Here is a 17,827-nt window from a genome sequence, read left to right on the forward strand (position 1 = left end):
CAGGCAGAGAGAGCAATGCAAACTATCAGGCAAGACTTGAAGAGGGTAACTGAAGGCTCACTGCAGACTCGCCTATCCCGAGTCCTGCTTAGCTACCGCACGAGACCCCACTTGCTCACTGGGATCCCACCTGCTGAACTGCTCATGAAAAGAGCACTTAAGAGAAGGCTCTCGTTAGTTCACCCTGATCTACATGAACGGGTAGAGAGCAGACGGCTTCAACAAAGTGCATACCATGATAGTGCAAATGTGTCACGCGAGATTGAAATCAATGATCCTGTATTTGTATTAAATTATGGACAAGGTCCCAAGTGGCTTCCCGGCACTATCGTGGCCAAAGAGGGGAGCAGAGTGTTTCAGGTCAAACTTGCAAATGGACTCATTCACTGGAAACACTTGGACCAAATTAAACTCAGATTCACGGACTATCCTGAGCAACCCACCTTGGACCCTATCTTTTTTGATCCCCCAACATACACACCAGTGGCAACCGGCACCACGGTTGACCACGAAGCAGAACCCATCATCTACAGCAGCCCAGCAGGGCCCAACACACCAGGCAGCCCAGCAAGGCCATCTGCACAGCAGCCCAACGAGGGCCCAACAAATGATTCAACAACACCAGCTTTCACACTCAGATGATCAACCAGGGCAAGAAGGGCCCCAGATCGACTCACATTGTAAATAGTTACACTATTGACTTTTGCGGGGGGTGGGGGGAGCATTGTTGTTATGTATGTAAAGTTGTATTTACTCTGCACAGCCACCAGAGGGCTCATCCCCTGGAGTCCCAGGGGATCCCATAATCCCTTGGGAGCACAGGTATTTAAGGAGGCCTCACAGGTTGGAGAGGCACTCTGGAGACCTGTATTTAAAGACTAAGGTCACACTTTACGTTGAGCTCACAGTGTTCAGTCTGACTCTTTCTCCATACATAACAGGTAGTTGCACTGATGCTTTGCTCCATTTCTAACCCGTACTATACCTGACCAGGGAGTGCTTGATGCTGACACTAGGCGGTGGTGGGGGTGGGGGGGGGCAGTCATTTTCAACTTACTGCTGGAGCATAAAAATCAGGGTTGTGGGTCAGTTGCCCATTGTAGAAATGGCCCAACTTTTCTTTCCATTGAAGTCAGTGGACTGGAAAATCCGTCCATTTCTATAACAGTCACTGGTAACATCGGCTTCCCTAGCTATCCAAGAAGGGAAGATGTTTGGTTTCCCAGAAGTAGCACATCTCACTTTACCATGGCATTTACTAACAAAGGAAATGTTTCTACCGCGACCTTGGTGCAGTGCTTTCCCTTTCCCTCATCATAGGCAGTCCCTCGGAAGCGAGGAGGACCTGCTTCCACTCTTAAAATCAGTCCTTAGGTGGCTGAACAGTCCAATACGAGAACCACAGTCCCTGTCACAGATGGGACAGATAGTCGTTGAGGGAAAGGGTGGGTGGGACAGGTTTGCCGCATGCTCTTTCCGCTGCCTGTGTTTGGTTTCTGCATGCTCTCACCGATGAGACTCGAGGTGCTCAGCGCCCTTCCAGATGCACTTCCTCCACTTAGGGCGATCTTTAGCCAAGGACTTAGTAGGGATGTTGCACTTTTTCAGGGAGGCTTTGAGGGTGTCCTTATAATGTTTCCTCTGCCCAACTTTGGCTCATTTGCCGTGAAGGAGTTCCAAGTCGAGCGCTTGCTTTGGGAGTCTCGTGTCTGGCATGCGAACGATGTGGCCTGATCAAATGTGGTCAGTGTTTCAATGCTGAGAATGTTGGCCTGGTCGAGGACGCTAATGTTGGTGCATCTGTCCTCCCAGGGGATTTGTAGGATTTTGCGGAGATATCGTTGGTAGTATTTCTCCAGCTTTTTTGACTTGAGGTGTCTACTGTACATGGTCCATGTCTCGGTGCCATATAGGAGGGCGGGTATCACTACAGCCCTTTCTCATCATTTGCTCAAAGAACAGGAATGGGCTCATGTGGAACTCAGATGCCCACTATGTGAAAGGTTCCTGAGTACATCTTTCCTGCCATCACTGCTTCTGCTAGTGTCTCTGAAGATGCCATGGATGCTGCTTTGAACTGGTACTCATTTTTTTGTTTTAAAAATACAGACCTTCATTATCTGGAACGGCCTGCAAGATTATTAAGAATTCAAACATGATAAGTGAACTGCTTATTTTCCCAAATAATTTGTGACAAAAATGGACGATTGTCCTTTTTCTTAAACTGATTTTGAGCTGTCATAAGGAAAAAAATAAAATGTATAGATGGCTGCTTGTCTTTTATTGAATTTCATAGAATATCGAATTTACAGCATGGAAACAGATCATTAGGCCTAACCAGTCTATGCTGGTATTTATGCTCCACACGAGCCTGCTCTCACTCTATTTAATTCATCTCACCCGATCAACATATTTTTCCATTCCTTTCTCCCTCGTGTACTTATCTTGCTTACATCCCACATTTTCACTCAATGGGCCCAGTTTGGGAAAACCCAGCCCAAAAGATCCCAGTTGGCCGAGAATGAAAACAGGCAAATCTGCCAAAGCACTCGGCAGTTGAGGACCCAGACAATTTTCCGCACAATATCCAAACTAACACATTGAGCGCACTGCTTTAAACTGCTTGTTTTGACTTATAACCTTTGACCTTTGCAGCCAGCAATAACTCGCTATAATAATATATATATCTTTTTATATTTCAAGTGTTCAGTGTATTCCCATCAGTAAAACCAGCTGTTTGGCAAACCACGGTGAAAACTGAAACATGTCTTGGTCAAAGTATTACTGTAACTCATGCATGGAATAAGTATACATTGTTAGAGAGATGGACGTGACTTCACCATTTCTAGATCATCATTGGCCATAATTACTTTACAGATTCCCCACTAACATGTGTACAGCAGTCACAGATATTGAGGAGCCAGAGTCCCAGCGTGGTATTTATTTATTTTCTTACCACACTGACTGCAGTTCCAGATCCGTGTAATTCTAATTAGCAGCTCCAATTTCTGGAAAGGCCCAAACAAAGGTTGGGCAGGCGGAGTAAGTTAAATGAGTAACTCATTAACATTGCTTGTCTGAGTTCACACCTGACAAGTCATTTGGCCTGTCTCTGCTCCCAACTCCTGTTTCCATCCTTTTACTAAAAATACTGCAAAGAGACCGTGAAGCTCTTTCGTACGTCGGCACATTGGAACATGCAACTAGACAACTTTCCTCAGTCAGGCCAGGAACCAGCTCCCTGTGTACCAGTAGAACTTTTAAATAAACTCCAGATTTTTTTTATAATGGAGCTATGTTGCAACCGCATCTCTTAGCCGTATATTCCTGATCTTTGCCCACCCAGTGCGAAGGGAAGCAAGCAGGTTGGAGGGGCTTCTTGTAGCTCCTGTATCTGGCAAAGATGGCCTTTCATAGATCCAGGATGAGTGTGGCCCACAGGGAGGGTGGCTCTGTCTGCCTACTTCTCCTCCGTGGTCTCGTCCGTGCCTGGGTGGCCCTGTAGAAGTAAAATGTGGTGTCTACCGGTAACCTTGGGGCCTTTCGCGACCGATGGGCACGCAATAAACAGAATGCATGGTGGTCACAAATAATGATATCATGATTATGGTTTATAAGTTTTCCCTTTTGGTTAAATTGGACTTAAGTGTTTGAGTTATTATATTAGTTGTGCCTCTCACAAGAGGGCACGTAGATTTGTTTTCCTGTTGATGACATTGGAGCGAACCAGTGCCAGTGCCAGTGCCAGTCCTCGACCAGGCCAACATCCCAAGCATTGAAGCACTGATCACACTTGATCAGCTCCGCTGGGCAGGTCAAATTGTTCGCATGCCAGACACGAGACTCCCAAAGCAAGCGCTCTACTCAGAACTCCTTCACAGCAAACGAGCCAAAGGTGGGCAGTGGAAACGTTACAAGGACACCCTCAAAGCCTCCCTGATAAAGTGCAACATCTCCACTGACACCTGGGAGTCCCTGGCCATAGACCGCCCTAAGTGGAGGAAGTGCATCTTTGAGGGCGCTGAGCACCTCAAGTCTCATCACCGAGAGCATGCAGAAATCAAGCACAGGCAGTGGAAAGAGCGTGCGGCAAACCTGTCCCGCCCACTGTTTCCCTCAACGACTATCTGTGTCGTCTGTGACAGGGACTGTGGTTCTCATATTGGACTGTTCAGTCACCTAAGAACTCATTTTAAGAGTGGAAGCAAGTCTTCCTCGATTCCGAGGGACTGCCTATGATGGTGATATTGCTCAACTGAAATAGGCATCCCTTTGGCGTCCACTCGTTTTTGAAAGTTTTTCCTTTCACCCAATTTGAGTCTCCAATTCTGACAACCTAGGCTGGAGATGTAGCTGCCCAGGCTCTGTCAATATTTCTCTGTAACCAGCTGATTAGAAGTTGCAGGCTCTCATTCTGATTCCTTCTCATTTTTTGGTAGGTGAGAATGCATTTTATGAATTCCTCCTTCTCTACCGAAGTGTGGCTGAAATCAAAAAACTGACCCATGTGGGGAAATCACTAACTTAAACCCCCATACAAACTTTGTTCAGTCCTTCTCCACAGTAGTGTGACTAAAATTGGAAAATTAACCCATGAAAACCAAACTCAGGTTCGACTACTGCGTGTGCTGCCCAGTCTCCAGAGGCTACTTGTTTCCTTTTAGATTATTTTTGGTTACAATTGCTTGAGGGCAACTGTAAAGACAGATATAATAGTGATTGCGACCTTGTTGAAGTCATCAGTGAATTGAGTGCTTCTATAGAAGAGTCAGACCACAAGTAGACATAACTACACTTTGCACAATCAAAGATGAAGGCCCCAATAGAGCAGAAATAGTACTACGCTGTTTAATTTTTTTTATATATGTATATATATATATATATATCTTGTTAACTGGTAAATCTTCAGCAGAATCAGTGTAGAGTGTAAGGGGGAAATAGAATAGTTAAAATGTGGAACTCACTACCACATGGAGTGGTTGAGGTGAATAGCATTGATGCATTTAAGGGGAAGTTAAGAGGGAGAAAGGAATAGAAAAATATGCTGATAGTGTTATGTCTTCAGATGCTCGAATAATGACTCCATGCGACAATGTGTTGTGCTTGAACTGTAGTGACCTTAGTCTATTTAATATAACTCCAGAGTGAGTATCACACATGGTGGCCTTCCTTTTATACTAGGCCTGGCACACCTGTATAGGTAACCTACAAGTCTCCCACTGCAGTGCCCTCTGGTGTCACACCTTGTAATAGTACAAGCAGTAACCATGTAGGGTACATGACATCACTTTCCCCCAAGTCTTTAGTGCAAATCGCCTTTGTGTTGACTGTGCTCTGGGCTTAGCTCTATTTGGCTGACCCTTGGAGGGTCGTTTCCATCTTGGGTGAGTAGGTGGTGTTTCATTGGTAGTAGAGTTGTTGGTGGTTTCTGTTTGTGCGTCCATGACCACTCTAACCGCCCCCCCCCACCCCGCCCCCACCGCCACATACAGATTGTGCTGTTGGCTCATTACATTCACATACATTCAAGTCCAAAAAAAAATTTGCATTTACAGTATTGCATTCGTGCTACCATGGTGAGTGAAGTACATTTGAATGGTGAGGTACATACTTGGAATATATTTGGAGTCAGTGCTGATGTCAGCACTGGTGCATGAGGACAAACTAGTGGCAGAACTGCTGGATGGTGTCCAGGTAGTCTGGTGGCGGCGCGGTGCCCAGTGCTGGCAGTGGGACCCCAGTCGGCTCAAGTTGCCTGCTCTCGGGGCTTTTGCCGTTGCTCCTTGCGTCAGGCAGGTTCACAGATGCCTGTGACCTCCCTGTCCTCTCCTTGCGCCCCAGGTCGCTGCTGCTCCCTGAGGGGCAGTCGTCTAGCAGTGCACAAGGAACTGCTGACTCGCTTGCCTGAGCGCTATTTGGTTTGGGATCCTGGCTGGTTCCGGTCCCATTTGGGAGAACTGTTGCGGGTGACCCTTCGTTCCCGGATGTAGCCTTGGTGGTGATAGGGTCTGGGGGCTGCACCTTAGCGCAGGTTGCTCTTTCAGGCTCGTGGCAGTTGGTGCCATTGGGTGCCTGAGAGGTGGAGCCGATCGGGGGCAGGGTATCGATACCGTTGCCGTTGCCCTCCTGAGATCGCCTGCTCTGCAGCTTGTATATATTAGCTGCTTGTGGCCACACTCCGTGGTGCATCACTCTGATCCCAGGGATGCAGGCTACAGCATTGTGTAGCTCGCTGGACCTGTGTGCTCCCGATGGGTGTTTGCCCGCTGCATTGACTGAATGCAGTTGAAATCCTACATCGCACAACGTTTCATTACTTATTGTGAATAATCTGTGACTCCGATCGCAATCGTGCAACTTTTCCTTGCTTATTGCATGTACACAACTCTGATCATCAATTACACAGTTTACATCTAACTCACAGTTGCTGCTACATTGATTGAGAGTGTGAAACTGTCCCTTTAAGTGTGGTGAGTTGTGGGCCTCCTTTAAGAGAGCCTTGCTATCTTTACCCCAATCTTCTTCTTCGCTTGGTACCACGTTTTGCTCCATCAGCGCTGCACCTCGTGGTCTGGCCGCTGCCATCTTTTTCTTCAGCGCCTCACCTCGTGGTTTGGGCGCCATCTTTCTTCCCTCCACGATGTCGACCGCTGTGATCCTCTTCTCCCTGGCTTCTGCTGCCGAAGCTGGGAAGTCGCCTCTGGATCCGATTTTCTTCCTCTGGAGGCCTGTCACTGGAGCCTGGAAGGTGCGTTCGGGTCATCTCAGCGGATCATCTCCACACAGTCGTGCTGAGCGGTCTGTGCCTCGGGTGCTGTGCTGGCCTGCTCTCTGGTGCCGGATCCAACCTCAGGTGGGGGTTTGCTTTGCCTCTGAGTGCGGGGAACGTCGATCGCTGGAGGGATGAAATCTTCCCAGCTCCAACGGATCTTCTCCATCCACCTTCTTTCAGGTAGCGTTGGTCCATCACCTGCAACAATCCACAGGGGTAACTTGTGCACCACGCCACCATGGAGTACCTTTACATCCGCACTACCAATGACTGGGATAAGTTAATTGGTGTAGGTGCGCAGCTTTGCCTGAACCGGTACCGACTTGGGTCATTCAGCCTGATTGTCCCATAGTCTCTCAAAGGCTTCTTGACTCATTCCTGACTGGCTCGCCCCCGTGACCACTTCCATGAAGACTGGAACGCCATTTATCTCGACTTCCATCCTCAACGGAGAACATTCGGTGGTGCAGGTAAACATGCTATACACCTCATCGTGGGGCTGAGCTGCCTCTCTGACTGTGGCTTCATAATCTGGGCTGGATTCATGGCCATCTGCAGACTCTTCATCAACACAGTGAGTCATATTTCTTATACATATTCGCTGCCTTTAAATACATAGTCTTTAAAACGGCTCTGGTGAGCCCTGTGATTCCCTCCACAACACCAGCATGGTGCTCCTCGGTTAGCCCTCTCGGCGGACTCTGAGTTAAGGGACTCGGGGGGGCCTGTTCTCTCTCCCCTGAGAAGATTCACGTTCTACAGTCCAGCCTCTAAAAGGCGCCATTTTGTGCACAGTACTTGTCGGGTTTGAGTCCTGAGGATGACTCATCCGCCTAGAGCCGCAGGTCGAGGTCATGAATGCTTGGCTCATGGAGATGGCCTTCTGCAGTGTGTCTGCGGTATCTGCAGATAGTAGCTTATGAAGAAGGCCCTCATGGCCGATTCCAATGACAAAGATATCCCGCAGCGCTTCGGTGAGGTGGTCGCCCAGATCACACGGTGCAGCCAGCCTCCTGAGGTCTGCAGCATAATTTACGATCTCATGGCCTTTGGGCCGTTGGTGTGTATAAAACCGGTGTCTGGCTGTGAGGATGCTCTCTTTGGGCTTGAGTTGTTCTTGAATCAACATTGCAAGCTCTTTGTACGTCTTGGTCGTTGTCTTCGCTGGTGCCAGCAAGTCCCTTACGAGGCCATAGACGGTGGGCCCACAACTGGTTAGCAGGGTAGCTCTGCGCTTAGCAGCCAGTGTGGAGGGATTATCTGTGAATAAATGGTCGAGCCTCTCCACAAAGGCTTCCCAATCATCATCATTGGCGAATTGCTGCAACGTACCAAGTTTAGCCATTTTCACGTGAAGGTCCGTAATCTCGTCGCCAATTGTTATGTCTTCAGATGCTCTAATAATGACTCCATGAGACAATGCGTTGTGCTTGAACTGTAGTGACCTTAGTCCATTTAATGTAACTCCAGAGTGAGGATCACACATGGTGGCCTGCTTTTTATACTAGGCCTGGCACACCTGTACGGGTAACCATCAAGTCTCCCACTGCAGTGCCCTCTGGTGGCACACCTTGTAATAGTACAAGCAGTAACCATGCAGGATACATGACAGATAGGGTTAGATATAGTAGGATGGCAGGAAGCTTGTTTGGAGCATAAACACTGGCATCGACCAGTTGGATCAAATGGACGCTTTTTGTGTTGTAAATTCAATTTAGTTTTATGTAATTCTTCTCTCTGGGACAGAAATCTGGTGGGATAAGATTTCATCCTAGCCCTCTGTATCTGCCCCTACATCCACCAAATTTCCTGCATTGGTACTCATTCCATATGCATTCCAGGGTCCTGGTAGAATTCCCACCAGCAAGAGGGAGCTTACCAAAGGAAACTGCGATGAAGCTATGGCAGGGATATGATTGCAGCACTAGAGGAGGTAGAGAGGGACTTTAAAGGAGCAGGAGCGCCTCAAGGAAGAGAGTGAAGGCTCACACTGAAGGCCTCCACCAAGACTGAGATATTGAGCAGTGTTTGGGGCTGATTGGAGGGAGAGGAGGCCACAACAAGGCCTTCTCCCACCACCGGGGGACTTGAGGCTTTTACCACCACCCCCCACAGCCTAACACAGTCTTCCATATGGCAGCCCAGGAAGTGGCAGTAAGTGAGGCAGTCAGAAAGGAAATTCCCTTCTAAATGTGAATGTAATTTTTTAAAGTAAGCAAAACTCATCATCACTTCAATACCATTCCTTGTTTTATTTCCAAACCCTGACAATTCTACAAGTGCAACAACAGGAATGCTCAAGTATAGCCAATTAATGCGTTTACACCAGAGGATCACAACACAGTGGCTATAACCAGGCTTTAATAAACAAAGCTTCAAATAAGACAACGGCCAGGCATGGCCCCAAAGTTCCTTTATAAAACATTAATTTTATAAAGCGTCGTTTTAGCAGCTTATTTATTAAATATAACTACTTAAGGTGCAAACACTAGATAATCACAACTCTTAAAAACAACTTGCCTTTGTATAGTGTCTTTAATGTAAAAACAAATATCAAAGTGCTTCACAGAAGTATAATTAAAAAAAGGATGTCAAGCCAAAAAGGGATATGTTAGGAGGGGGACAAAAAGGTAGATCAAAGAGTTGGGTTTCAAGGACAGTCTTAAAAGAGCAGAGAAAGGCGGAGAGGTTTAGAGAGGAAATTTCAGAGCATCAGGCCTAGGCAGCTGAAGGCACAACCACCAATGGCGGGATGAAGGAAAGGGGATGCACTAGAGGTCAAATGCAGAGGAATATAGTGTTCTGGAGCGGTGCTGTAGTGCTAGAGATGACAAGATCACAAACAGATTCAAATAGGAAAATTAGAATTTTAATTTTGAGGTGTCGGGAGATCAGGAGACAATATGGGTCAGCAAGGACATGAGTGGTGAGCGAGTGGGACTTGGTGTTGGATAGGATACAGGCAGCAGAATTTTGGATGATCTGACAACTTTAGAATAATCAAGTTTGGAGGTGACAAAGACATGGATGAGGGTTTCAGTGGCAGATAAGCTGAGATTGGCATGTTACTGAGGTGGATGTTACTGAGGCAGTCTTTATGACGGAGAGGATATGGTGCCTAAAATTCCAGCCTCGCCAGGTCCGTACAAAGTGCGCACGGACAAACGGAGTTCCCATTTTTATCAATGAGAATACTGCATCGTGATTAGCTGTCCAGGCCCACGTGACTCCAGCTTGGACTTAAGTATCTGAAAGGCATCTCCCCATGCACTGCGCAATGCATCTAGGCCTCCAACCGGGATCTTACGTTCCTCCGAGACCACCAGGTACTTTCGCGGATTTTTTTCGGGTCGGAGGCGTTCGTAGGAAGGAAGACATCCGACCGCAATTTCAGGCCCATTAGATTGGAAGCTCAGCTCAGGGTTGAGTAGAATGCTGAGATCGTAAACAGTCTGATTCAGCCTGAGACAGTGGCTAGGAAGAGGGATGGTACAGAGTTTGTGGCAGATGCAGAAGGCAATGTCTTCCCAATAGCTAATCTGCATCAATCATGTGGAATCTCTATCAGTAGTAACATAGCACCAGCAGTAGGACTGTGGGATTGGGCTCTGCCTGTCCTCTCACTCAGACAGAGCACCTCACACTATGAAAAGCACTGAGAGGAGGTTACGTGAATGGCTATTTTCTGACCTAAGAGGCTTACCCACTGGCAGTGTGTACTGAGAATTTGAGCACGTGCTATATGCGATTTTCCAATCGTTAATTTAATGTTTGGGAAAACGTGCAGTACACACCCAGATGTCTGACCTGCTGCTGGCTGGAAAGGGTTACCCCCGCCCCATAGCTTAAAGTTGGAAAATTGCCTCATGATATAAAATCAAGGAGCTAACTTAATAAAACTGGTTCAGCACCACACCACTCTCCCGAGGCTAAATAGTGTAATATGTCATCTGGCAGGTATCAGGGAGTAGGTTTTAGGCTGTAATCTAACCAGATTTCAGAAGTTTATCCTCATCCCCATATATTCATTACTCTCAGTTACACATACACTGTATTTTTTAACCATCATTGCAGGGATGGCATTACGGACATGAAACTCATGTAATTGGATGGGGCCCCGAGCCAATCAGGAACCCCGAGTGGATCCTGTCCTCTTAGCCGCCCCCCTCTCCCCTCCCCCCCCCACCCCACTAGAAGCATTGGTCAGTCCAGGCAGGCCAGACTCTTGGCCTTATGTACTCCGGTTCTACACGATTCGTCCATGTGGACATTCCCCCATCATTGGTGAAGTCAGGGACCGAGTTAGGGTTGTGCAACCCAACCAAGGCAGAGGCCCCAAGCAGATTCAGTTCCCAGACCAAAACTGTGCACAGGGTCCCCTGTCCCTCAATCCTTGCTCCGCCACCCGCCCCCGCTCCCCCCCCCCCACCCCCACACGTGCTTGTTTGCTCCCTATGATGTTTCACAAGTAGATCTGCTTTCTATATGGGATGGAATGGAGAGCGATTAGAAATGGACTAATTCTTCTTGGAACCCAACCTTAATAGCGGATCTCATTCACATAACATAGGGACCACCGTTTATATTTAGAATTTTTTCCCATTTGTCTTGACTGTTGCTTGATAATGCCGTATTTCTTGGCTCATCCAAGAGATAAGGCTACCTATTTGATCACTTGTCCTAATGTCTCCTTCTTTAGCTCAGTGTTAATTTTTTTTCTGATTACATTCCCATGAAGAGTCTTGGGACATTTTACTATGTTAAAGATGCCATATAAATGCAAGTTGTTGTTGTTGATAGCCAGGGTGTGGATTTCTACATGGCCAGATGTGTTTCTGCAGCCTGGGTTTTCCTCCCATCAAGCTAAAGGGCCTGACATCAGAAGAGAACTATGTGTCAGCCATGACTCAGTTGGTAGCACTCTCGTCTCTGAGTCAGAAGGTTGTGGGTTCACATCCTTCTCTAGAGACTTGAGCATGAAAATCTAGGCTGACACTCCAGTGTAGTACTGATGGAGTGCTGCATTGTCAGAGATGCTGTCTTTCAGATGAGATGTTAAACTGAAGCCCTGTCTGCTCTCTCAGATGGACTTAAAAGATCCTATGGCACTATTTTCAAAGAAAGAGTAGGGTAGTTATCCCTGGTATCCTAGCCAATATTTATCCCTCAACATCTGATCATTACTGTTTGTGGGACCTTGCTGTGTGCAAATTAGCTGCTGCATTTCCTACATTACAACAGTGTCAACATTTCAAAAGTACGTCATTGGCTGTAAAGTTCTTTGGGATGTCCCAAGGTCACGTAAGGCGCTATAGAAAGTTTTTCTTTTCTTTTTCTTTTTTGGAAACCCGGATGAAAGCCCAGGAAACTCGTTCATTCAGATGAACAGAATTAGAGTGGCAGCCAAAACTGGAATTCAAACCCAGGCTCTTAGAATGGCATTTCAGTGCTTTATTGAGTGTAAGGCAGTCTAACAGGTAAAAGGCCAATCTAGCTCACCAAAATACTGCTGGAATGATTAGACCACCTAGAATCTTATTTATAGTTATAATGATCATATGCTGTATGAGGGACAAGGTAAGTTGAGGTCCTTTGATGGACTTCAGGTCCCCAATTACAGAATTTTTGATATTTTCTTGAGCATTTTTTAAACCAATCTATCAATGCAAATTGCCATGAGCGGCATAGTTGTGTCTGTATCAATATCAAAATACATGGAGTGACCCCACACACAGTCCAGCCCAGTTCAAACAAACCAAAGTGAAGGAACAAAGCATGTTATTCTGTTTGTAGACTGACACACGTGATCCCACCTTAATGTATTTAAATGAATTCTAAATGTTAATCTCCTATACAAATGGTAGTTAAGGCCTGATAACAATGAATTAGAAAATGTGATTTTCAGTCAGATGATAAAAAAACAAAATGCATGGGACAATACAATATAGCATTTTGGGTTGTGTTCATGCTATTGACACAATGCCTTTTTTGTCTTCAAACTGCTACTAAATTTGTGCTTTGTATATTGGGTTTTAAGGCCCAAAATGACTCCAAAGCAAAACTTTGCTCCTGTGTTAAGGTCAAGCTCTACCTCTAGATTCAGGTTTCATTTACATTATAACTACATACTTTCACACTGACACTGCAGTTGTAGTGTACATGCATCCTAAGTCGGTGGAAAAAAATAATTTCTGGTAACAGTTTGGCCTGCCCAGCAGTACCATAACACTCGGGATTTTTTTTTCTCAGAAAGTACTCTCTAAGTATTTCAAAAAGATGATTCATTATATGGTTATAGACATGTCACAGCACCTTGCTGTCCATTGCATGGGCAACCATTAAAACAAATTGCTTGATGTCACAACTTTTGGGAAATTACAATGCCTCAGTCAAATGTCATGATATCTTGCTCGTGATACTGCACATTTATTTCCCAACCAAAAAGTATAAAATTAGGAACTCTTCCACATAAAATTACTAACAGATGATTTCTGATGCCATAAGACATAATAATATTGTAATGATTACAATACTGTATCATCCCCAAACCACTTGAGGTCCTATTGATATGAAGTCTGTGGTATTTTACCATTGTGAGGTTACACTTCACAGAAATAGTGACCAACCTCTCATTGCTAAGACATTTTTACATCGCAATGAAAACCGACTGTATAACCCTTAAATACACTGTGCATTTTTGCCTTCGCTCTATAACAAGTTTCTAATGCTCGATTTAATAATGAAATTGTTCTCCAAATCAGAATACAAATACAGTGGCCAAATAAAGAAAAATGGATCCTACCTTGAGCCTGTGCTGCAGAACTGTGGGAATATCCAAGGGATAAAAGGGCTGTCTCGATGAGCTGATTGAACAGCACGTCTTTACGGATCAGCACAAATTCGGCATGCTCTTCTTTCCCTTCGCACTCTACAGGATTGTCCGACTGCTCTACCACACAAAACACTGGCAGGGTTGATCCTGAATGGGGGAAAAGCAAAATCCAAATAATACACGGGCTTTTGTTACGAAAACAGTCAGATCGGATCACAGCCCAATCACTAGTAATGCTGTTTGACAGCACGTAGATTTTGGTGGTTGATTTGTTTATTAATACTAGCAGTACACCATTGGTTTTGGTAAACAGACTAGATTTCAGAACTCAGAGACTGTCTTTATTGTATACCTCAGCTCTATGCACTACTGCCACTGTCCTTTCCCTAGCCTGTGACAAGTTCTAAATGTCACTGGGGAGACGGCTTTAACAACATTTTAGTTTTTGTACAACCAAAAAATACTTATGCTTAATTTCCTTTGAAATTTTGACAATATGCACAACAAACGCATTAGATGCATGAGCTCTCAGAAGAAATCTGTATTTGCAAAGTCCTCTGAGCAACCAGAAGACATTTGCTGTGAGATTCAGCTGCAAAGAAATCCTGTTACACTTCCCAAAGGTTTAAACAGGAGGAATTAACATTCTTAAAGAAGGGAGCGATCAGTTTTTTTTAAAGTTGCATCCTCATTAGGACTTCATTTTTTTTTAAATTCAAACCATTGCAAAATATTCTCATTCAGGTTATTCCTGTCTCTTGATTTTTAAAACAACATTCAAAAAATTAACAAAAGGACAAAATGAAAATGAAAGGAAAAATGAATTCTAAAGTTGATTATACTTCTTTGTAAATCTGATTTTTAAAGGGGCCCTGCTGGTAAAATTTCTCTCTAAATATCAATTTAATTAAAATGCCAGATACAAAAAACAAAAAGGGGAAATCAGACCAGAGGCAAGAGGTGATCCTAGTCAGGTTAGTCTTCACTTTCTTCAATAAATAAATTGCTAAGCAAATGCAATTAGCACAAATCAAGAATATTCAATACTGATAAGTTTATAGAGTGAAAACAGCCCAAGAACTGTGTGTGGCTATACTTTTCCATCGAATAATATATCCTTCGCAAATAATTTACAAAGAGAATTAACAGCCCCATTTTATAAATTGCCGTCTTGATTGAGATACAAAATACAATCAGATGCCATGATTGGAGAGTAAACGTGCCAGAAGGGATGAACTTCAATGGACCAGATGACCTTTTCTCATTCTTTGTTTTTATAGATTCTTATGAGGCACTGGTGGAGGAGGGAACACCCATTATCAGTTGAAAGATGATAAATGCATTCGGTCGGTAGGCTCCACTATAAGCTTTATAAAAATATGCTTATAAATATAAACTTGCATTTAAATCCTACTTTCCTGTAACCTTACAGTTTGAAAACTTAAAATTTAATTACAGAACCTTAGTGATTTAATAATTGAAAGATTGTTAATCCATCAGCCTTGAAAGTTCAACATATTTTACACTTTGTGCCATATTATAAGGTAATTTGACCTATGTATGTGGCACAATGCTCTTGTGACAAATGGGCTTTGATTACTGAGTCTTCGTTTTACATGCACTTTATTCCTCATGAATATTTATGACTTATTTTGCAAATTCTGTTAATTATTTTTATCCACAACACTTTACAATGCAACAAACCACATGCATATCCTTTCAACAAGTTCAACAACAATCAATATCAAATATCCACAACTTCAGCATAGTCAATATATTCACTGCAAGTTTCTCAGTTTAAATATCTTAATAGTGCAGTCCTCGAACATAACAGCTTCTTTATCCAGTAGTCCTTATTAACTGATACACCTTGCCTTCACCAAGTGAGGTTTGATTACCAAGTTGTCACTTGGAGATTAACCTTCTTTTCTGTAATGTATTTGATTCTTAAAAAATTTATATGGAGGTTATTTCCTAATCTTTTCTTTTTTTTAACAGGAATAATGTTAATTAGAATAACAGGATTGTAATCTTTTAGTTGCTGTAAAAATCTATGACCTGAACCTATCACTGTTGTGGGGTTAAATCAGTACCTCATTTGTTCAGAGTTTTGACAGATATTATGGTTAAACTATGAATAGCACACTGCGAGGGCAAACATCAAAATATCTCCAAACAGAATACTGTCCTGGAGTATCAAGGGCGCATTGAAAGGAACTGTTAACAAATAAACACCCTAATAACAACCCATGTAAATGGAAGATTCGTGATTTCCTTGCTCAAATTCACAAGAGAACACTATTACACTAGCAGACACAATATATTAGACATCTTTTAAGACCGCACGGGTTTCCTGGAGAGATTATAATACTACATACCGCCTTTGCCCTACTTGAAAACAATTACATCATTTTGAGTTTTGCCTGATTATTAATTATTCAATGAACAGGACTGACTTTTAAAACTAAAATTAACCTTTTATTTTGCAGGTGACATTTTTGTATTGTCGGTTTGGTTTTACAAAGTAAATGTAATTATTAATGGTCAAAACTACTGGTTTTAATAATCCTGCTTTCCAATTCTTCTTAAATATAGAAAGTAAAATCCATGTTGACGTCCCCGTCACTTATAAAAACTCTTAATTGAAATGAATTGGGCATTTTACACTGTATCCAGCAGTCGGGGCAGCGTGGGTGGGGAGGGGTCTGTACTGTTTCCATAGTTTACCTCCAACTCACTTTCTGGATCTCCTTTAAGGATGGTGTGATGTTTTAAATAACTGCGTGTACGCGACAACGTGTTTTAAAGGATACTAACCAAAGAAGAACTAGCAAACAAGTTGTGATAACAAGATATTAATATCACCATTCCTAAATATTGCAATTAAGATCGGCATTACGTAAATCTATTAAATTTATTAGCGGGCTTCAGTCACGGAGTCGAGCTGCTTTGAAACTGATCATTGAGGACAGCTCCATGCTTTGGAAGTTGGTGTAATCTGGGTATGCATGTCACTTTTTATGTGCGAACACCTACAGACCCCCCAACCTTTAAAATACGAAATGTCACTTTCAAGTTGTGTACCTGGACCCTCTCTCAATGTGAAGACCTGGTTTAAACGGACTGCGAAAACTTCTGGTAATTCTTTTTTATGACGAAACTAGACAGCTAGGACATGAACCTGTCGGCGGCAGCGTGGAAACCACTCAAGTGGCAAGGAGCCCATTAAGTTCCCCCTCCGGGGAAAGCCTGGCGTTTTCTACTGACAGGTGACAAGGGGGCTGATAGTTGCTGCTCCTGCTGGGCAGGGCATCAGTGAGCTGGAAATCGGCCGAGCTTCTTCCTGTAATCCTACACCAAGCACACAGAAAGTTTAATCAACATGAACCCTGACACCCAGTCTGAATGTGGCCCTGCTCTCAGTTCGCAGGCTGCTGCATCGTACCTCCCAGCGCCTTGACTGGGGAGCCATTGGATCTCCCTCTGCCTCCGTCTGTCGGGCTACCATTCGGCTCCAGCCTGGCCTTCTTACCGGGAGGTGGACCCTGCGCCTCGGGGCTGCTGCTCTTTCTGTCTGGGCTGTCTCGGGGGTAGGGGCAGGGGCTCGCACTATTCATTTCCATTCTCCGCCACCAGTTTGTAAGAGCTCCTGAATGCAGATCACCGTGGAGAGTGCATAGACCTATAAAGAAAGACAATCGGAAGAACAGAATATGTGTCAATTCTGCTATGATCACAGTGTACGAACTCGCCCGACTTCAAAAAGCAAATATCTACGGATGCATTTCGACAGATCGCACACGTACAGACAGACGTGATGTCCCTTGTTAAGTGCAACTTTCAAATTAAGTTGCTTTCATTCTTATGAACAACAGTTGTAGTAAAAGTGGAGCCTGAAGTAAAGGTACTCTCTCTCACACAGAGATACATGCAAACATACCCACTTAAATATATACTGGCTCATCTGACCCAATACTGTTCCTAAAAACTAATATCTTAGAAAATTTGCAGCTAATAATTTCAGGCTATTGTAAATGTGACACTGAAAGTTAAGGCTTTGTCAACTTCAGCAAACGCTAAATCCTTTATTGGGCTGCGGGAAACGAAAATGTTGGCATCAAAATGCATTATATAAAAGCTTTCGCTTAAACGAACTTGTCACTTTATAACGCTTCAAAGCTGGTTGACATTTTTAACTCTGACAAGAGCACTTTTTTCTGCAA

The 17,827-nt window shown here is 44.2% G+C and overlaps 1 protein-coding gene across 1 annotated transcript in view; it reads right to left on the bottom strand.

Annotated features, from left to right (window-relative positions):
• Positions 1–17,227, bottom strand: part of satb2 (SATB homeobox 2) — a 217,625-nt gene extending 200,398 nt beyond the window's left edge. The window contains exons 1-2 of the mRNA XM_070874828.1: positions 17,050–17,227; positions 13,575–13,751 (exon numbers count right to left, since the gene is read on the bottom strand). Of these exons, the coding sequence (XP_070730929.1) occupies positions 13,575–13,751; positions 17,050–17,227 (355 nt within the window). The remainder of the gene's footprint in view (positions 1–13,574; positions 13,752–17,049) is intronic.
• Between the last annotated feature and the right edge of the window lie 600 nt (positions 17,228–17,827).

This window comes from Pristiophorus japonicus, chromosome 3, assembly GCF_044704955.1.
Source record: "Pristiophorus japonicus isolate sPriJap1 chromosome 3, sPriJap1.hap1, whole genome shotgun sequence".
Classification (NCBI taxonomy): Eukaryota; Metazoa; Chordata; class Chondrichthyes; family Pristiophoridae; genus Pristiophorus; species Pristiophorus japonicus.